The 21,636-nt window shown below is 45.7% G+C and overlaps 2 protein-coding genes across 4 annotated transcripts in view; one reads left to right on the forward strand and one right to left on the reverse strand.

Moving 5' to 3' along the window:
- Positions 1-2,651: 2,651 nt before the first annotated feature.
- RPUSD4 (RNA pseudouridine synthase D4) lies at positions 2,652-12,376 on the reverse strand. 2 transcript variants are annotated; one of them, XM_070365083.1, is made up of 8 exons: positions 12,161-12,376; positions 11,622-11,787; positions 10,247-10,431; positions 9,453-9,589; positions 5,963-6,056; positions 5,741-5,885; positions 4,411-4,508; positions 2,652-3,706 (listed from the first exon to the last, which is right to left on the reverse strand). In XM_070365083.1, exons 1-8 carry the CDS (start codon positions 12,347-12,349, stop codon positions 3,467-3,469), a joined length of 1,254 nt encoding a protein of 417 aa, XP_070221184.1. In that variant the 5' UTR covers positions 12,350-12,376; the 3' UTR covers positions 2,652-3,466. The 2 variants fall into 2 exon arrangements, with proteins under 2 accessions (XP_070221184.1, XP_005892336.1); XM_005892274.3 differs by lacking the exon at positions 9,453-9,589 and having other exon boundaries at positions 10,230-10,431.
- A 115-nt stretch (positions 12,377-12,491) lies between these two features.
- FAM118B (family with sequence similarity 118 member B) overlaps positions 12,492-21,636 on the forward strand; it is a 48,558-nt gene continuing 39,413 nt past the window's right edge. For both annotated transcript variants that reach the window (XM_005892271.2, XM_070365281.1), the window contains exon 1: positions 12,492-12,555. The gene's annotated coding sequence lies outside the window, so the exon portion shown is untranslated. The remainder of the gene's footprint in view (positions 12,556-21,636) is intronic.

Raw genomic sequence — 21,636 nt, forward strand, 5'->3', positions numbered from 1 at the left:
ATTCAGGATAGGCTCCCCGGGAGTCACCCTAGATCCTCCCCCTACCCCACCCGTATCAACCGCATCAGCTCTAACCACTCTCCCCAGCAGTATTTGGAGCCTGTTTACTGTGCTCCACAAGGCCTCCCTGATGGTTAAGCGGTAAAGAATCCTTCTGCAAGGAAAGAGAGGCAGGAGACTCAGGTTCCACCTCTGGGTGAAGAAGATCCCCTGGAGGAGGAAATGGCAAGTCAGTCCATTAGTCTTGCCTGGGAAATTCCATGGACAGAGGAGCCTGGCGGGCTACAGTCCGTGGGGTAGCAAAGAGTTGGACATGACTGAGCACAGTTTATTGTGACTGGGAGCACAGCAGAGAACACCCCCAGGAAAGCAGAGTTTCACTCTCCCGGGTGATCAGGCTTGATTAAAACCCCATTCTCACTGCCCTGGATCACAGCAGATAAGGGTGTGCCGAGTGGGGTGCAAGAAAGGAAGTGAAGTATTTCAAGGCCACTGGTCCAAGAGAACCTTAAGGCTGTAGCTGACGGAGGCGTATACAGCCAGCCACCAAGGAGCCCGGAAGGTGAAGGGGTCCCCATCTAGGACATGGAGATGACTCCAGGAACAGGAGTGCAAGGGGCAAGTGTTGTGCAGTAAGGAATTTGCCTGGCTTGTGTCCCTGCCTCCTGGGAGGAAGCCTCTGAATCTCTGGAATGATAGGAGTGTCTTACTAAGTGTGTTACTTAGGATGGGTCCTGACACTTTGTGTAACCCCTGGGGTGTGTCCGGGTGCAGCCTGTCAATGGTATGTCAATAGACCCACCATGTGATTAGAGATGGAGAGTTGGACTGAGTTCAATAATCAGTGATCTAATCAATCTTGCTGATATGATGAAACCCCAATAGACTCCAGACGAGCTTATGTGACCTTTAAGGTTGGCACCCTCTTCGTACCTGGAGGGCTGTAGTCCTGAATCCCCAGGGAGGGGCCAGGGTAGCTTCGTGTCTGGGACTCTCACAGACCTCCACCCCATGAGCCTCCTCGTTTATTGCCGTAATAAAAACTGCAATAGCAAGTATAGCTGAGTTTTGAGAGTTGTTCCAGAGGATTATCCAGTCTGAGAAGGTAATGGGAACCCCTGACTTTGTAGCTATTTGGTGATGGGGTTCAGGAGATGCTACCCCCAAACCTGGCACCTTGAATATTTTTTTTTAAAAACACTTAAAATTTTTTTAATTAACTTATTTTTAGATGCACTGTGTTTTGGTTGCTGTGCGGGGGTTTTCTCTAGTTGCGGCGAGTGGGGTTGTGATGTGCGGGCTTCTCGTTACGGTGGCTTCTCTTGCTGCGGAGCACACATAGTGACCTCGTCTGTGCTTCTAAGGTTAAGTCCGTGGTGCAGGGTAACAGTATTATGCGAACAGGAAAGTGGGTTTAGAAAGTTGTTTTCAACACAGAGAGAGCACCTAATGGGGTCCCTCCCCAACTCTGTCATCATTCCGAGTTTTCTCAGCTCAGCCAAGGTAACATGAGGTGTATTTGTTTGCAAGATTGTACTGCTGCAAAAATCCAGACAGGAGCGAGCCAGACCACTAAGAGGAGCGGTTAAAATCATTTTCCTCCAAGTGGTGCTTGGCTCAGCTGCCTGAGACCCAAGGACAGGCTTGCTTCTGAAACAACGAAGATTCGAGAAATGGCAGCTCCTTCACAACACTAACTATAGTGTTTACAGACTAACCAAAGCCATCCCCTAGTCTAGAAAGGACAGATGCTACATGAAGCTAAAACGTCAAACACTGATGCAGAACTCTCAAGATGGCCCGTTCCCAAACATCTACACCAGTCTTTAAACACAGACTGCAAACAGACAGCCTGCAGATGAAACCCAACCTGCAAATAGGATCTGCTAGCCTATCCAACGGAGAAGGCAATGGCACCCCACTCCAGTACTCTTGCCTGGAAAATCCCATGGATGGAGGAGCCTGGTAGGCTGCGGTCCATGGGGTCGCTAAGTCAGACACGACTGAACAACTTCCCTTTCACTTTTCACTTTCATGCACTAGAGAAGGAAATGGCAACCCACTCCAGTGTTCTTGCCTGGAGAATCCCAGGGACAGGCGAGCCTGGTGGGCTGCCATCTATGGGGTTGCACAGAGTCGGACATGACTAAAGCGATTTAGCAGCAGCAGCAGCCTACCCAAGCTAACTAAATCCTGACTTAGCTAGCGAGATGCTGGCAGATTTCACATGAATGGCTGGGTTTCCTCACTCTGAAAAACGTTATGAAATCTGTTCCCCCAGAGTGACACTCAGCTGGAGCTAACTGCTGCCCTCTTTAGGTATATGGGTGCTCCCATCACGGCTCCCACCACGGCCTAACACCCTGCCTGCTCCACGTGCTTTTGTTACTGCCCGTAGTTTACACCTGCTTTCCTTGCTCACTGAACACCCCTCACAGGCTCCATGATCACGTGCACAGCAAGGCTCCTGGGCCGAGCCAGGCGAGAAGCCTTGTTGTTCGTGATGACTGTCTACACAATCTTTGACTGATCCATCAACAGATGAATGGATAAAGATGTGTACATATACGCAGTGGAATATTACACATAAAAATGAAAGAAACTGGGTTATCTGTAATGATGTGGATGGACCTAGAGACTGTCATACAGAATGAAATCAGAAAAACAAACATCGTGTATTAATGTATATAGATGGAATCTAGAAAAACGGCACAGCTGAACCTATTTGCCCGGCAGGAATGGAGATGAAGATGTAGAGCATGAACATGTAGAAACGGGGTGGGAAGGAGAGAGTGGGACGAACTGGGAAGTAGCACTGACATATGTACATTACCACCTGGAAAATGTAGACAGCTAGCGGAAGGCAGTTGTATAGCACAGGGAGCTCAGCTTGGTGCTCTGCGATGACCTAGAGGGGTGGGATGGGAGGCTGGGAGGCTCAAGAGGGAGGGGATGTATGTATACATAGAGCTGATTCACTTGGTGGTACAGCAAAAAATAACAGCATTGTAAAGCGATCAAACTCCAATAATATTTTTAAAAATCTGGGACTGAACAAATCAAGCAGAAAGGCTTTGCTGAGCAGTCCTGTGACTCCATGAGGACAGAAACTGCTCCTGAATCCCTCTCTGAGCTAGATAACCATCACGTTCTCTCCAACCACAGGAACCGTCCTGACAGATCAAGTGCTTCATTGCTGGGTAAAAACCATGCCTGATCAGCAATCTCGGGCTTTAGCTCTCCTGATCCTGGACTCCTGTTGCCTCGGAGGCAGGGAAGCTGCCTGCTGGCTTTCCCAGAGTGTGACCAGAGTGGTGGGAAACAGATGCTAGCCTCCAGTAAAAGCCCCGAAGCAGCGGTTTCTCCAACTCTTCACACCTGGCTCTTCTGGAGTCTGGCCCCGGTGAGAAGTCGGCAGAGTCCCTTAAACAAAGTGAAGAATTCAGGGCAGACTGCCCGACCGTCTTCACTGGGCTCCTGGCTGTGCGGCTTCCTCGTCCGCACTGTGGTCCCGACTCGGCATCTTTAAGCCCAGACGGCGCAGGGAGTTAACAAAGTAGCGAGGAGGCCTGCAGAGCAAGGTGAGTTCTTCCTTCTGGGGCTGCAGGGCAGGCAGGGTCAGCTGGCAGGCGTGCAGGTGCAGGGGGAGGTGGCGGGCCTTGGACTGCTGCAGCCCGAGCTTCTTCAGGATCCCGGCAGACAGCTTCTGCACAAAGGAAAGAGCTCGTGAGAGCCGGGCTGGCGGTGCCTCTGACCAGCAGCCAGGGGTAGAAGACTTCCACTTCCGGGGCCACATCACTGATCCCCACTGGATGACACAGTGAGGGACAGCCTGCTTCAGGGCCGTCTCTAGGAAGGGTTCAGAACCCACGTGACAGAAAACCCACCACATTGGGACAGCTCTCTTTGGCCAGTTCTCTGGCTTTCCAAGAGAATGAGCTGTAACAGTGAAAAACAAGTTTCCACCAAGACTCTAGCAATAGCATGAAAGGCTGCTTTGAGCCTTCAGAAAGTCTCCTGTCTGCTTCTGAATTCCTCCCTAACCTAAAGAGCTAGCAGAATTATTGTTGTTTAGTTGCTTAGTAGTGTCAAGACTCTTTGTGACCCCATGGAGTGTAGCCTGCCAGGCTTCTCTGTCCATGGGATTCTCCAGGGAAGAATACTGGAATGGGTTGCCATGCCCTCCTCCAGGGGATCTTAACGAACCACAGATTGAACCCGTGACCCCCATGTCTCCTGCACTGCAGGTGGATTCTTTACTGCTGAGCCACCAGGGAAGCCCAGCTGGCAGGGCGCTGTGTCTGAAAATAATCAACACGCCTTTGCTGCAACTGACATTAGGGATTTAACAAGGGGAAAGCATAAGTTTTCTCCCTTATTCTGTTGCATCTTGGGCCAAAAAGATATTACCTGGGGGGCCAGCCTGTTCCAGTCTGAGTACTTGTGATCACCAAGGATTGGGCAATCCAACCCAAAAGACATGTGAACTCGAAGCTGATGTTTTATTCCTTTAAAAAGAGAAAGGGAGGAGACTTATGAGTAGCCATAGAAACGATACTACTGGCAGCATCTGCTTCTAATCATATTAAATCAAAGCACAGTAAAATTGGCAAAACCCCAGCTACAATGAAGTGTAAAGGATAATATAACAAATGATAAGCTATTAGGAAATAATACCGTTAAGCCTCTAAGTACCCCTCCCCGTCACAGTTCCCTTTGCACCACACATAACCACTCCGATCAACTTGAGGTCTATCGCTGCCGTGCTTTTTGCTTTTGTAAAAAATAACTTTATCGTATAACATTAAATAGTACTACTTGGCACATTTATTTTTATATTATGGCAAAATATACATAAAATTTGAACTTTTTTTAAAAACAGAATTTGAAAGTAGTGCATTAGGAATTCTCTCTTCTTTTAAAGGCTGCACAGCACGGCATGCAGGACCTAAGTTCCCCAACCAGGCATGGCACATGTGCTCCTGCAGTGGAAGCTCGAAGTCCTAACCACTGGACCACAGGGAAGTCCCAAGGTTTACCATTTTAATCCTTTTTAAGCGTTCAGTTCAGTGGCATTAAGTACATTCACATTGTTCTGCAACCATCACCACTGTCCATCTCCAGAACCCTTTTGCCCTAAACTGAAACCCTGTCCCCAAAAACCATAACTCCCCACCCCCTCCTCCCTCCAGCCCCTGTAGCCACCACTCTGCTACCCGTCTCTAGGAACCTGAGGACTCCAGGTATCTCACATAAGTGGAATCATACAGCGTGTGCCCTTTTGTGCTGGGCTTCTTTAATTTAGCTAATGTCTATACGGTTTGATCCAGCTGAAGCACATGTCAGAACCTCCTTCCTTTCTATGGCTGGGTAATATTTCATGCATGAAGTACCACCGTGTCTTTCCAATCATCTGCTGACGGACATGTGGGTTGTGTTCACCTTTTCGCTACTGTGTATAGCGCCGCTATGAACAGCGGTGGACAGACATCTTTTTGAGGAACCCGTTTGCAAATTTTTAAATAAACGTAAGCAAACTGTTCATATTCTTATGCTACTGTTTTTCACATCCTCATGGGAGCTCCCAGCCTTGGATCAGCACCGGAAGCACACTCTGGTACAACCTCAGCGGCCCATAATCCCGGGGGCTCAGAGGCAGGGCGGGGCCCAGCACAAGGCCCTGCGTGAAGCCCTGAGGAGCCCCGCGGCTCTGCCGGCTGCCGAAGAGCGGCGCCCTCACCCGTGATAGGCTGGAGCTCCAAGAGGGCGGCGGACAGGCTGCTGCTTAGCACCTGGTACTGAGTCACTGCCAGCTGTGCGTTCCGGCTGCTCCGCACCCTCACCATCTTCCCGTCGTCCATGCAGTAGCTCGGGGACAGCGTCATCTGCAGCCAAAGAAATCGAGATGTGACTTCAAAGACGAGCAGAAAACCCGTCCCTCCAGAAGTGCTCACCCACCCACCTTGTGGTGATGCTGCTGGCCCTGCGCCTCCTTCTCGACGATGGGGATGTCCACGACTCCCGCTTCAGGCACTGGGACGCGCACGGTGATGGCCCTGCGGGGACACACAAACCCTGGCCTGAGCCATGAAGATGAGGGATTTGCTCCTTGGTTATTCGGCTACTTAGAGGTTTCATGCTGGACTTTCTGCACTACTGTAGTGAGTTCTGAGGGTCAGAGGGTCCCGAATCTCTTGGTATAGCGCTTGGCCTGACAGCTATCACTATTCTTACAAACCTATCTTTTCTGCTACTAAAGTAAATATGCTGATTGCAGAATACTGGGGCGGGGGCGGGGGGGTGCGGAGAGAGCAGGAAAACAAACAAAAACAATTATATTAGTAACATGGTCTTTCATCCAGCCTTTAAAACTAAGTATGGGCAGTTTCATTTTAAAGGGGGATAATATAGTTTTGTATGTTTTATATCTTTCTTTTTTAAAGGATAAAAGATGGTAAATTCAAGTTGCGTAGGAAACAAATGAATAAATAAAATGAGCTGAATGAAAAACTCATAGGACTGCTCCTGCTCTATTTGCCAGGTAAATGAAACAGGGAGGAAATGTGTTCCAAAAGTCACAGGAACCCCAAACACAGTTCAGTAACTCACTCCCAACCTCTCTTGTTGGAGGTCCATCACACTGCAGACAGGTAGAAGACTCTGATTTGTCCTTACGTTTACACCTCCTCCAGGTCAATCAGCCTAACACAGACTCGCTGGCCCAGGAGTCAAAAGCCCTCTCAGATATGACATCTCACACTCTGGACACCCAGCTGCAGGTTGGTAGCAGTTTAGACTGCTATCTGATGCATTCTACCATACTTACACTGATTTATAACCACCAGATGACCCTTCCTAATGACCTAACGCTCCTGCTCAAAAACGTTCAGCCAATAAATATTCACTGAGTGTAAACAGGCACCGATTTAGGTAGGCACTGGTTTTATATGGATGAATAAGACAAAGATCCCTACTGGCCAGCCTTCCCTGGCCACCCAGTGGTTAAGACTCTGTGCTTCCACTGCAGGGGGCATGGGTTCAAAGCCGGGTTGGGAAAATTCCCTAAGCCACACTGTGTACACCGCATGCCCCAACAAAAAAAGGAAAGGAAAAAAAAATCCCTGCTCTCAAAGAATCCCAAATCTAGTAAGAGGGGTTCAATAACTTACCTAAAGTCTCACACTGGTAAATAACACAGGTGAGAGCTGAACACAGATCTTTCTGAGCATTTAGCTACCATGCTAAACTTGCTCCATTATCTGTCATCTCTCACTGAGGTGATTCTTAAAACTTCATTCCTCATCAGAGTCATTTGTGGAGCTTTTTAAAGACACAGATACCTAAACCTCACACCCACCAGACTTATGAATCAGAACCTCTGTGGGTGGGTTTCAAGCATATAGATTTTTTTTAAGGTTCCCAAGATAGCAAAGCAACTTCAAAATCTATAATACAAAAAGGACTAACATCCAAAATATGAAAAGAATGCTCACCAATCAAAAATAAAATAATAACCTTATAGAACACAGGCAAAAGAAAACAGTCTGCTCACAGAAAGGAAAACTAAAACCATCGATAAACACACACACACACACACACACACACAAAACCAGCCAACATCACTAGTTAACAGGGAAACAGAAAATAAAATATACATTTTTTACCCATCAGAGTGGCAAACCTTTTAAAAATGAATTGGTCAGGCATAATGGGAAGTGGATACCATCACGGCTAGTGGGAATAAAAACTGACATCATCATTTTGGTGGAGAAGGCAAAGGCACCCCACTCCAGTTCTCTTGCCTGGAAAATCCCATGGATGGAGGAGCCTGGTAGGCTGCAGTCCATGGGGTCACTAAGAGTCGGACACGACTGAGCGACTTCACTTTTACTTTTCACTTTCATGCATTGGAGAAGGAAATGGCAACCCACTCCAGTGTTCTTGCCTGGAGAATCCCAGGGACGGGGGAGCCTGGTGGGCTGCTGTCTATGGGGTCGCACAGAGTCGGACACGACTGAAGTGACATAGAGGCAGCAGCAGCATCATTTTGGAGAGCAACTTGGGTAGTAACCATTCAAATTTTATAAAGTGTGCACCCTTCAACCCAGCAATTCCATTTCTGGGCATCTGTCCTAAGGATATACTCACATATTCTTTGCAAGAGGCTTTGAAAAATGGAAAACTACTTAAACATCAATAAGGAAGTTATGACATATCCACACAACGAATACATACAATAGAGCCATTTTAAAGGAGACAGCTCTAACTGTGCAACACAAAAGGCCCTCCAAGATATACTGTCCAAGTGAAAAGAGCAGATTGCAAAGCAATGCGAAACACGCTGCCACACAATCATCTGCTTACACATGTCCCACATAATGCGACAAGTTTACACGAGACACTAGCAACAGTAACTGCTTCAGGAACAGGAAATAGAGTAGATGGGGGATAGGAGTGGTTTCGTTTTTGCTCATGTACCTTTCTTCTATTAAAAAACTAAGGTTGGCAAAATTGAAAAAGACACATATGTCCCACTGTTCATTGCAGCACTATTTACAATAGCTAGAACACGGAAGCAACCTAGATGTCCATTGACAGATGAGCGGATAAAGAAGTTGTGGTACATATACACAATGGAATGCTGCTCGGCTATAAAAAGGAACGCATTTGAGTCAGTTCTAATGAGGTGGATGAACCTGGAGCCTATTATACAGAGTGAAGTAAATCAGAAAGGGAAAGATAAATATCACACACTAACGCATATGTACGGACTCGAAGATGGTACTGAAGCATTTATTTGCAGGACAGCAATGGAGAAAGAGACATAGAGAATAGATTTATGGACATGCGGAGAGCGGAGGAGAGGGTGAGATGTATGGAGAGAGTAACATAGAAACTGACATTACCATATGTAAAACAGATAGCCAATGGGAATTTGCTGTATGTCTCAGCAAACTCAAACAGGAGCTCTGTATCAACCTAGAGGGGTGGGATGGGGAGGGAGATGGGAGGGAGGGGATATACATATACCTATGGCTGATTCATGTTGAGGTTTGACAGAAAACAACAAAATTCTGTAAAGCAATTATCCTTCAATTAAAAACTAAATAAATTATATATATTAAAAAAACCCCTAAGATTGGGACTTCTCTGGTGGTCTAATGGCGGGGGCCTGAGTTCGATCCCTGGTCAGGAATTAGATCCCACATGCCACAATTCAGAGTTCCTAAGCTGCAACTGAAGACTCCACATGCCACAGCGAAGATCTAAGATCCCGCACACCGCAACTAAGACCCAGCACAGCCAAATAAATACAAACTGAGGTAAATCTACATGCACCAACGTGGAAAGAGCCTACAAATGAAGAGTTAAGTCGGAAAAGCACAGTGTACACTGTACAATGTCACACACACACACACACACACAGTGTACACATCAGTGTGCTCACTCACTCCATCGTGTCCTGCTCTTTGCAACCCGTGGACTGTAGCCCGCCAGGCTCCTCTGTCCATGGGATTTCCCAGGCAAGAATACTGGAGTGGGTTGTTATGCCCTCCTCCAGCGGATCTTCCCAACTCAGGGATCGAACCTGCATCAGACATGTATGTAAATAGGATGAGTAAGCTCCACAGGAATAAAAACCAAACAACCCCAAGAGAAGGAACGAGAATAATAGAATGAGTGAATTCTCCAGGACTTTTTTTTTGCTTTATCCATGCTGTCTGACATTTTACCACAACAATCAAATCATATTACTTGCATAATTAGTTTTTAATAATTTTTATGTACAGCCATAATTAGGAACCACTCCACTCCGGTACTCTTGCCTGGAAAATCCCATGGATGGAGGAGCCTGGCTGGCTACAGTCCATGGGGTCGCTAAGAGTCGGGCACGACTGAGCGACTTCACTTTCACTTTTCACTTTCATGCATTGGAGAAGGAAATGGCAACCCACCCAAGTGTTCTTGCCTGGAGAATCCCAGGGACAGGGGAGCCTGGTGGGCTGCTGTCTATGGGGTCGCACAGAGTCGGACATGACTGAGGCGACTTAGCAGCAGCAGCATACTATCAGACTCTAATAGTCTAAGCACTAAATCTATTTCCTATAATTTTTATATGTCCAGAGATCCTAAGACAGTGCCTTCTGTCACCAGGGATTCCTGATGTAAGAGCTGAAGAAATGAAAGAGGCCCTACACCACCTCGACCGCTAGCGACAGGTTTCATACCAGTACTTCTTTGTCACCTGACGGGTTCTAAACAGCTCTTGGACTTGATGCGCCACTTCTTTTTCCCAAGCCAACACCATTACACCTGTGGTTTCCTTGTCCAGCCGATGGCACAGGTGCAGCGGCTTTGCCTTGGGGCCATGGAGTATCTTTGCCAGGACGGGCAGTACATCACTGATGCAGAGCTTGACCCCAGGGCCACCTGAGAAGGAAAGAGCCAGAGATCTGAGTGGCCAGGGAAAGATCCCATCAAAGACCTCGACTTGGGAAAAGCAGATTATTGGATTAACAGCAGATGCTCTTGAGGGCAGTAAAACTGAAGTGTGGTCCAGGGACTAGCAACATGTATGCCCGGGGAACCTGCTAGAAAGGAATCTCAGGCCCCCCCAACCCAGATAATGAGTCAAACTCTGCATTTTAACAAAACGCCCAAGTGACTTATATGCATAATAAAGTTTAAGAAACAAGATCCCAGGTTATGTGGCTTTCTCCTCACACATAAACAATTTTTTAAAGGTAGTTATGTACTCAAACTAAAATTAGCAACCAAAATGAGGTCTGATATTTCACTATATAAACACAGGTTTGAGAATCTGCCAAGTAAACCCTAGTGAGAAATGCAAGACCATCAGGCCCTCCAGGAGTTGAAAGGATGGGCATTCCTGGGTTCCACTCTATGGAGCCTCCTAACTAGCCACTGACCTTAGATTACTTACCCTTTTCAACTTTTAGTTTTCTTATCTACAAAATGTAAATATCAGGATAATAATTATTTCTTGGGGAACGAAAAGGCAAGAAACTTAATGGAAGGATCAAGAGAGAAAAATACAAAGCACTAGACAATGTCTAACTTAATTCCCTGTTTTCATGTACAACCATCTCTGTATCTCCCCCCCAAAGTGTTTGTACTTCTAGCTAAAACATGCCTTTTCCTCCAGCAAAACCCCTTCCACAAATGCATTTTTTCTGTCAATCTTTCCTGACTCACTCTAGCTATCTCTGAAAATAAAAACATCAGGGTGTCCATTAAGGTCGAGGTGCCCTGGGGTTTTGCTAGTTATACACCAACACACGTTATACCCTTTTTCCCAATTTTGATGGAAAATAATTTGAAGACAGGAACTACACAGCCTTGGTCCTCTATAGCAATCCCTGGTGGAGGCTGGCACACAGCAAATTCCATACTGCTGGCTGCCAGATGCTTGGAAGATGGGGACCGTCTTCTTTATCTCTGTGTCCTCTCTGATGCCTTACATAGGTCAGTATCCTTACAAAAGTTTAATTACTCTGAAAGCAAAGCTTCAGAAAGCCCCAGGAGTAATGTCAGAGTTACCCTTCCTTGTAACAGAAAGCAGCAGCGCCCCTCCCCCTTCCCCGCCACGTGCTCCTCACCGTGCACAGGGAGACCGTAGGGCTTATTGATGACCACAAGTTCCTTGTCCTGATGGACAATTCCCCGGCTCAGCGCCTTAGCCAGCACGTTGGGGTGGACGCGCTGCAGCTGCTCTGTGAACCGCACTAGTTCTCGCACTCTCCGCTGAACAGGGTTTGTGGGCGCCTAGGGGGAGAGAAGGAGAGACGGTCAATGTCCGGTGAGGAGGTCTTTCACTAAATCTGGGTGAGAATTTGGGAAGGGAATGCCTGTATCTCTGCACTAGATGAGCGCCTTCCTCGAGTATAATTTGAGAGCAGGGGTGCGTGTCTGTCCCACTGGTACCCAAGTAGGGCTTAAGGCCGGGGTCGGCAGGAGCCAAAGACCCAGCCCACAGGAAGATCCTGCACCCTGCTGAGCTGTCCCCTTCACTTCCTCCCAGTTCTCCCACCACAAGCCCTCGACATTTACCTGACAGGTGTCAGAGGACCCGCCTACCTCCCTCCCTCACCCCAGTGAGCTCACTGCCTCTTGGGAGTTGTGGTCCTTCTGGACTCACCGGCTCCTTCGTCTTTTGTTGCTGTTTCTGGGCCCGGAGTCTCTCTGCTAATCGCTGAGCATCCAGGGGCTGAGAGGCAGCAGCAGCCGCGGAACAAAGTGGCTTTGAGAAGAGGGTGAAGAGACTCCCGAGACACTGCCCGAAGCCCCGGACCCAGAGGCCCGGCGCGCTACAGCCGGGCACCACCATCTTGCCGAGAAGGGAGGGGCGAGGCAAGGCCACGCCCAGGGGAGAGCAACAAAAGGGCCAGCGGGAGGGCAGGTGGGCGGGCCCTTCGAGTCGCGTGGGTGGGGCGGGGCGGGGCCCGGGGCGCGTCACGTGGGGGCGGTGCGCGCTGAGTGCGGCTGCGCCGGCCGGTAGCTGCAGCTGGAGCGGTGGCGTTTGGAGGAGACGCGGTGAGTGTGTGCGAAAGCCGGGTTGGGACTGCGGAATGCCGGTGCCTCAAAGCTTTAACGTTTCTGCGGACCCGGGGTTTCCGTTCTCGGAGTTCCCTGTCTTGGGAAACCGTTTCTCCCTTTGAGAGACGACCCCACTCAAAACCACCTCCCCGCCCCCGCGCCGGGTAGAAGAGATGCCCCATGAATGCTCGCCCCAGAGCCGTCTTGAGGCGCCCACCCTGTCCCTCTTGCCCCGAGGGACGCGTGGCATCCCTTCTCCTTTCCTTACGGCTCGACCTTCGGAGATGTGGGATCAGTGAAACCTCTCCACCCCTCACCTCCGGACTCCCAACCTTTGTTTCACGTTGTAACTAGTCCTTCTCTCCCAGGGTGATGGGAGCCCTTTCCGTTATCCAGGGGCCTATATTTCCTTCCTAGCGAGCACCTTGAGTTTCTTCTGCCGCTTTCAATAATTCATTTCTTGGAGTCTCCTGCTTCAACTCCCCCTCCCCCCGCCCCCCCCCCCCCACGTCTTCCAAAGAGAAGACAAAGTACAGAGCAGGAACCTTCCCTTCCCTTTTCTCCTTCCTTCATTTCCTCGTCCGCCGTTTGCAGTCTCTCCAGACTCTCCCCTTCTCTTACAAGGGGACCCCCATGCCCAAACTGTCTGCGACTAAGCGAAGTCAAGACTGTTTGACTTCACTAAGGGGTGGCAGGGAAGAGGAACGTCTGGTTGGGATAGTAACACTATAAAAGTAGCTTAGGACACACCTGGCATTTGTTAAGGATGGTGCCCGAGCCCTAAAGGAATGTCAGAAAGCGAATGGGTCTGCGCTGACGTTAGAGGAAACAGTGACTGCTGAGCATGAAGGTTGCCAGACGAGTTAGTGGAACTAGGCTTGTGTCCTACCCCTCTAAAACGGATTGGCATGAAACAGAGTTGAACAGGTAAGTGGAGCTAGCCTGTAGAAGACTTTAACCTGAAGAAGAGTTTGATCTAGATGTGAGTCTGTGATCTAAGGAGTCTGTGAAGCTTCTCGAGCAGGAGGGAGACTCCTTGAAAGGTAGAAACGAATCTGACAGTTGAATGCAGGACACATTGAAAAGGAGGGGGCTTTGAGAGCAGGGGAATCAGCTAGGATGCTGCAAACTAGGTGGGCAATAGTAAGGCTGTGCTTGGTTCAGTGGTCTTCTTCCCTACGCCATACTGTCCTTTGAGTTTAAATTGATTTTGAGTTGTGCAGGTCAAGATGTATCAGTTGGCAGCTGCTGTTGAACAGTGAGTGCCTTATGGATTCATTCATTCATTTTTTTTTTTTAATTCCCCCCATCTGGTGCAGAGTGAACCTACAAATATCCCTGGACTGGGTGAGGTGCATTGTAGGCTCGTATTAGGTGTGTCTGAACATTTTGAATCATCTGATTTCTGTCCATTTTTTTATCTGAAGAGTGGAGGAAGGAGTAGATGTATTTGTAAAGAGGGGGAAAGAAAGCCTGTCTGTGTTTCTGTAATGAGAGGTGATGGTTATAAATGTGAAGAATTTCAAGGGATACTGGGGAAACAGCCTCTGTCTCTCCTACCGTTTTTCCTCCGCAGATTCACAGGAAAGACACAGATGTATAGAAGTTGAGAATTACCACCTTTTGCTGATAATGCCCCAGACCCAGTTTCTAATTTCAGTAAACAGTCCCATATTATATGTTAAGTAGGTACTTTGAAGCCTCCTTTCCAGGGACTCTAAAATTTGGACATCAGAACTTAAGTTTGTGTCCTCATGTTAATTACAAGCCTGTTTTAGGTGAAGGACTTTTATGGTTTCGTCCGGGCCGGGGAACGTATTTCTGCCTTAACCTGTCCTTAATAGTGTTTAAAAAGTGACCCCTGTTCCTGCAGGATTTTCTTTGTGCCAGGAAACAAAATGAAGAACCTACTCAGATATCATTGCCAGTGACGCAGACCTTGTGTTCTTGGGTTTCACCTTAACCCAAGGCATACACTGTAGTGCCTAGGAATAACAACACTGGTTCCCCCCACCCCCTTTTTTTGGAGAAGGAACTTTTAGATTTTTCTTGTTGAAACTTTGAGAGAGAAATTTGAAGAGTTTTTTTGCTTGATATCACAGTACAGCTTTAGCCAATATGGATACAAAACTTTCTGTTTCCTTAACGTTTAAGTCTAGGCACTTGCTGGTTATTGAAATAAAGTTGCTCTCAATACACAAGAATTTATGCAGACCCCAATGTTCATCTCAGCACTGTTTATAATAGCCAGGACATGGAAGCAACCTAGATGTCCATTAGCAGACTAATGGATAAGAAAGCTGTGGTACATATACACAATGGAGTATTACTCGGCCACTAAAAAGAATACCTTTGAATCAGTTCTAATGAGGTGGATGAAACTGGAGCCTATTATACAGAGTGAAGTAAGCCAGAAAGAAAAACACCAATACAGTATACTAACTCATATATATGGAATTTAGAAAGATGGTAATGATAACCCTGTATGCGAGACAGCAAAAGAGACACAGATGTATAGAACAGTCTTTTGGACTCTGTGGGAGAGGGAGAGGGTGGGATGATTTGGGAGAATGGCATTGAAACATGTATAATACCATATGTGAAATGAATTGCCAGTCCAGGTTCGATGCAGGATACAGGAAGCTTGGGGCTGGTGCACTGGGATGACCCAGAGGGATGGTATGGGGAGGGAGGTGGGGGGTGTTCAGGATGGGGAACATGTATACACCCGTGGCGGATTCATGTTGATGTATGGCAAAACCAATACAATATTGTAAAGTAATTAGCCTCCAATTAAAATAAATAAATTTATATTAAAAAGAATTTATGCAGAGGTGCATATTGTCTTTTTCCTCTTCCTCATTCAGTTGATCCTGTCTTGGTAGCTCATTTTTCAGCTTCTCCACCAATCTCATATTCTCTTTTTGGTTGGGGCCTCTTTTGTCTGGACGTTTTCTTAGTACAAGGAAGGAAATTTTATTAGTGATGTCTTCATTCTCGCAGAGTACAAACATAGCTTCTAGACATAGATCTTGATATACTTATCATATGTGCCCCCGCCATAACTATATAAAGAAGACCATGATAGTTTGCTTTTAAAAATATTTTCTATCCTGTGCAAGAATGACAAAGCCTCCTTTTTAATTCATAAATATAAACAGGAACTGACTAATAAAGGAAATTGTGTTTAAATATCACAAATTTAAGGTTAATTAGTGGCATGAGGTTAACTTCTGGTTCCTTGAACATTGGTTTGCTAGTTGCAGATTAACCATCGATTCTGTTTCCCTGCAAAGCAGGAAGTACTTGGAGATTGTTTTATGGTTTTAGAGAGATGCAAAGAGGCAATTAACAAGAGGTCTCTGGAGGTGTCCTGGGAAGTGCAGTTGTTGGCAGCTGGAGACTGGCCCCAGTTCAGCTGCTTGTGAACTTAAGTGAGTAATTTGGGCTTCAGTTTATTGTCTTTTCAGAGTTCCCTGGTGGTCCAGTGGTTAAGACTCCACACTTAAGTGCAGGGGTGCAGGTTTGATCCCTGGTCAGGGAACTAAGATCCCACATGCCATAAGGTGCAATAAAAAATTTAAATAATAATAAAAGAAGATCCTTATTAGCTCTAAGCTTCTACTCTATGAAGACTTTCCGTCCACTGACACTTAAGTATGTGTCTTTCTTATCAAGTGGAATTTATGTCAGACTTACCTTGAGTGCGTTTAGCATTGGCACAGGGATTCAGGGTTTTGCTCCTGCCCCACAGTTGGACCTTACGCCGCTGAGCTAGCGTTTGTGTTTGCTTCATTGAGCGCTGCTGGAAGACACCTTCAGATTTCATGGGTGGGGCGTGGGAGGGAGTGCAGATGGGAAAAAAAAAAGAAGAACGGAAACAATGGTATTGACCTATAACACGGGTGTGTGCTTTTTTCTGTGCCACCATATTTCAAAAAGAGATTACTGTATACCGTCGCCCCTTGTTGCACGTTTATTCAGCTTTTGAGCAATGATCGGGATAGTTCGAGCTTAAGCCACTACTTCCCAAACTTTATTTTCATACTGTGACATGTGGAAATTACTGTTGTTTCACTGAAGAATAAGACAGCTGTCCCTGGAGCTGTGGCTGTCCTGTCCCCAGCTGGCCATACACAGGCGAGGAGAAGCTCCCTGTGCTAAGGTCCATGCGAAGGGCAGCCTTACACGTTCAAGATCTTCGTCCCAAACTCTGCCTAACTCTCAAGAGTAATGGTATCACTAGTTAGTTTTGTTCTGTTTTTAAACCAAAGCATGTTATATATTATCCCTTGAATCATCGCCCATTTTTACTTGACCATATCTGTTTTGGGGGTTTACATTCCCTTTACTATTATTGTTATGTAAGTTTCAGTTGTACAGCATTATAATTCGACATGTGTACCACAGTACCGAGTGATCACTGCCATCAGTCTGGGTGACTGTCGTTATTTTTGCTAAATCTGTCTGTAATCTGTTCTGCGTTCATGTGCCTTTGTGCTCTTGGCCCGTTTAAAGACCATATTTGGGGACTTCCTGGTGGTCCAGTGGCTAAGACTCTGTGCTCCTAATGCGGGGGCTGGGGTTCTGGCCCTGGTTGGGGAACTAGATCCCACATGCTTCAGCTAAAGATCCTGCTTGTTGCCATGAAGATCGAAGATCCCACATGCTTCAAATAAGACTTAGCACAGCCAAATAGATAATAAATATTTAAAAAAAAAAAAAAAAAAAAGACCGTACTTGTCTTCAGAAAGTGGCCCATTTTAAAGTGTATGAATGGGTGGTTAACTGATTAAGAGGTGGGAAATGCGTTTGTCATGATACTTTAACCTCATTAGATTACGGGTTGACTTGCTCTGGCTCTTCTGAGAAAATAAGGAATTTCTTTAAGTAGCTTATTTTATGTTTTCCATTATAAAAGTATTATAGAAAATTGAAAATAAAAAAGTAGAGGAGGGAAAATCATTCATATTTCTGTTTTCCAAATACTGTTAATATCATGGTTTTTCTTGCCTTAAAAAAAAATCATGCATTCTTTCTTAATCATAGAAATTTTCAAACATTTGCATGATAGAAAAGAACTAATAAACCTCATGTACCCATCACTAGCTTCTGGAGCCAACCAACACCCAGGCGAGACTTGTTCTCCATCCCACCGTTAACTCCCAGATGGTTTTGAATCAGATCCCAGAAATAATCGTTTCATCTGTAAACACTTGGGTATGTATCTGCGAAAGATAAGGACTAGTTTTCAACATAACCACAATACTGTCATCACACCTTAAAAAATACGTTCCTGGGTATTACTGAGCAACCGGTCAGTGCACAGATTTTCCCGTTGGTTTCACTTCCTAACAGTTCATTTGTTTGAATCATCTGGATTCAAGAAGGGTCCACCCATCCTGTGTACACTTTTAATTAGAAGACTAAAACCATATGGGCATTCAGAAGAGATAATGTGAACTGTCCACCTTGCGGATGCTAAGAGCTTGCACTTCCGAGTCAGACAGACTGGGTTTCAAACCAGCTCTGCTGCTTGCTAGCTGTGTAACCCCGTGCAAGTTACTTACGCTCTCTCACTTAGTTTCTTCCTCCTGTCAAATGGAATTAATCTATACCCTAGGACCGCCGTGAGGATTGAGTGAGTCAGTGCAGGTTAAAGCACAGTAGAGCCCCGCACAGAGTTAATGATAAATGCTAGCTCTGTCCAGCACTTAGGATAGCACCAGGTACATAGATTTGTGGAATAAAAATAGAGTAGGTGTCAAGAGCCGAGGAATTTGGTCTAATTCTGCCATTTAGGAGAATCACTTCAAAGTTTTGGACCCCAAATTTCTCATTAGAAAAGGGGACGGAATGAACAACTAGATGATCACTGAAATTCCAGGACTTGCAGGAAATGAGACAGGCATGATATTTTAGAAACAACATGAGCTTCTAAAACAGACTGGGGTTTGCATCTTGCACTTTATTATTTACAAGCATTTAATCTCAGCCTCAGTTTCATCCTATGTGCAATGGAATTAATAATACTAATTTAGTAAAATTGTTGCAATGAGCAAGAAGATAAATATGTCTGGTTCCTAGTGTGTAGTGGGTACTCAGATTATTAGACAGCATTTTATGATTGTAAAACAGGAATGTTACACTGGAGCATTTTCAACATCTTAAGAGCTGTGTGTTTTGTGGCATTTGTATAAATGAAGATGACCAAGTGTCTTATGGCAAATGGAATATACACTGGAAGGGTGAACCTGGAAACTGTGTTTCCAGTACATGGATGATGGAAAATTAAGGGACTATTCAATGCTGTTGATAAAAGCCAAAGGATATGAGGATCCCTGGAGAAATTCAGGAAGGTCTTTGCAACAGATGGTTACTTAAGTAAAATAAACCTGTTTTCTGTTATCATTTGAAAATTTCACAGTGAGTCAAAAATGGCTTTTTTAATTGCAATATATGCAAGCATTATGTTTCAGGCGTGCTACATGGTGATTTGATATTTGCATGTTTTATGAAATCACCACAGTAAGTCTAGTACCCATCTGTCCCCATACAAAGTTACTAGACTGTTATCGACCATATTCCTTATGCTTATATTACATCCCTGTGCTTGATTCATTTTTGTTTTTGCTTTTTTAAATTGCATGTATCAGTGAAATCATATGGTATTTGTCTTTCTCGATTTATTTCACTTAGCATAATATACCCTGTAGATGTTGTCATAGGTGGCATGATTTCATTTTTGTTTGGGCTGAGTAATATTCCATTCACCCATCAATGGACTGTTAGGTTGCTTCCATATCTTGGCTCTTGTAAATAACGCTGCAGTGAACCTTGGTGTGGGTGTTATCTTTTTGAATGCATGTTTTTGTTTTCTTTGGGTGAATACGCAGAAGTGAAATCTCTGGATTATTTGGCAATTCTATTTTTAGGTTTTCGAGGAACTTCCATACAGTTTTCTGCAGTTTACAGTCCTACCAGCAGTGCAGGAAGCTTCCCTTATCTCCACGTTCTCACCAAAATTTGTCATTTCTTGTCTTTTTGATACAGCCATTCTGAGAGGTATGAGATGGGATCCCATTGTGGTTTTGATTTGCATTTCCCTGATAGTTAGTGATGTTGAGAATCTTTTCATGTGCCTGTTGGCCATCTGTATATCTTCTTGAAGAATGTCTGTTCAGGTCCTCTGCCCATTTTTTAGTCAGGTTGTTTTTTTGATGTTGTGTGAATTCTTTGTATATTTTGGGTATTAACCCTTATCTGATGTGTTTGCAAATACAGTATCTTTTTTTTAAGGAACTGTACTTGACTTTAATTGTGATTGAAGCAAATACAGTCTCTTCTTCCACTCAGTAGGCTGCCTTTTTGTTTTGTTGATAGTTTCTTTCATGTGCAGAGACTTTTTAAAGACTGATGTAGTCCCATTTGTTTATTTTGCTTTTGTTTCCCTTGCCTGAAGGGACAGATCCAAAAAAATTGTTAAGATCAAGGTCAAAGATCTGTCTGTGTTTTCTTCTAGAAGCTTTTGGTTTCGGATCTTACATTTAAGTCTTTAATCCATTTTGAGTTTGTTTTTGTCTGCAGTGTAAGAAAGTGGTTTGGTTTCAGTCATTTGCTAGTTGCTGTCTCCTTTTCTTAACACCATTTATTGACAAGGATGTCTTTTCCCTATTGTGTATTCTTTGTCATAGATTCATTGACCATATAAAAAGATGTCGATTGGATGTGTGTGTGTGTTTATTTATCTTTGACGTTTGGAACATGCTGCATTTGCCCTAATGATATTTTTGGTTTAATGAAAATAACTTACATTAGCTGTTAAAAGGAGAGCTGCACTGTTAACTGACTTAGAAAAGCAAGTCAGTTCTGAGTTTACTGATCCCAGTGTACTGGTCAGCATTTCCCCAACATGCTTGGGAAGAGTCGCCTGAGGAACCTGAAAGCTGCAGCAGGTCACTCCTCTAGGAGTTTGGGCTCAGTGAGGGCTGGGTCAGGGCCCAGGAATCGGTGTCGCCCCCTCGCCCCTGCGCAGGAAGCACCCCTGTGTCTGCACCTCTGCCCCGAGCCCTTCACCGCTGAGCCCGGTGCTCCTGCTCTGCTCGGCCTTCACCTTTGCCCGGTTTTTCGCTTGCCTGTGTTAATTTTTTTTCCAGATGCTCCAAGTATGAATCACATTGTTATCAGCAACATCATCTGTGCACTCAGATGTGTCACTTCCACTTTTCTTATGGAGCCTGCGGTCTTCTTCCTGCTCCCTTCACTGCTCCCTGTCAGTGTCGTTCAGGAATGGGCCTTTACTCTGCTCCGGGCTGGCTCCCATGGCGTCGCATTTCTTGGTTGCGTCCTTATGTCCTAAGAAAAATCTGAAGGACTTTATTTTGCCCACAAACTTGCTTGATAGTTTGGAAGTAGAGTCGAGTCCCAGGCTAGAAGTGATTTTCTCTCGGGGTTTTGAAGGTGTCCTTATACTTCCCAGGGTCTGTAAGTGTTTTAGAGGCATGGAGGTTCACACCCTTTCTGCATACGGTTGTTCTGCTGGCTCGGTTTTTCTTTTCTCCTTCACTGGGAGTTTGAGGACAGTCCCTCCATCCCTGGTGGTCTGGAGTTCCATGATGGTATATCCTGGTGTGGGTCTTTCCTCTTCTGCTATTCTTGATCCACAGTGGATCCATTTATTCTGAAAATTCATGTCCTGCAATCCTGGGACATTTTCTTCTATCATTTCTGTGATTTTTCTCCCCATCTTTTCTTTTCCTTTGATCCTTTTTTATATTGTCCATTCTTGTCGTATGGATACAATAGCTCCAAAGATGGAGAAGGAAATCGCAAGCCACTCCAGTGTTCTTGCCTGGAGAATCCCAGGGACGGGGGAGCTGGTGGGCTGCCATCTGTGGGGTCACATAGAGTCGGACACGACTGAAGTGACTTAGCAGCAGCAGCAGCAGCTCCAAAGAGGGCCCATCATAATTTTCTATAAAACATTAAGGTAAACAAAGGAAGAAAAATTGAAAACAAAACCAGAAGGGGACTTGCATATAAGAAAATGTATCCTGTAGAAGCAGGGGCAAGGTCCCA

The sequence above is a fragment of the Bos mutus genome, chromosome 29 (assembly GCF_027580195.1).
Source record: "Bos mutus isolate GX-2022 chromosome 29, NWIPB_WYAK_1.1, whole genome shotgun sequence".
NCBI lineage: Eukaryota > Metazoa > Chordata > Mammalia > Artiodactyla > Bovidae > Bos > Bos mutus.

Coding starts and splice junctions, on each gene's coding strand:
- RPUSD4 (XM_070365083.1), bottom strand. CDS start 12,349: ATGGTGGTGCCCGGCTGTAGCGCGCCGGGCCTCTGGGTCCGGGGCTTC. Junction 6,057..9,452: donor AAAGAGCAGGACACGATGGA/GTGAGTGAGCAC, acceptor GTGTCCCCGCAG/GGCCATCACCGTGCGCGTCC. Junction 4,509..5,740: donor GGAGCTCCAGCCTATCACGG/GTGAGGGCGCCG, acceptor CTCTTTTTAAAG/GAATAAAACATCAGCTTCGA.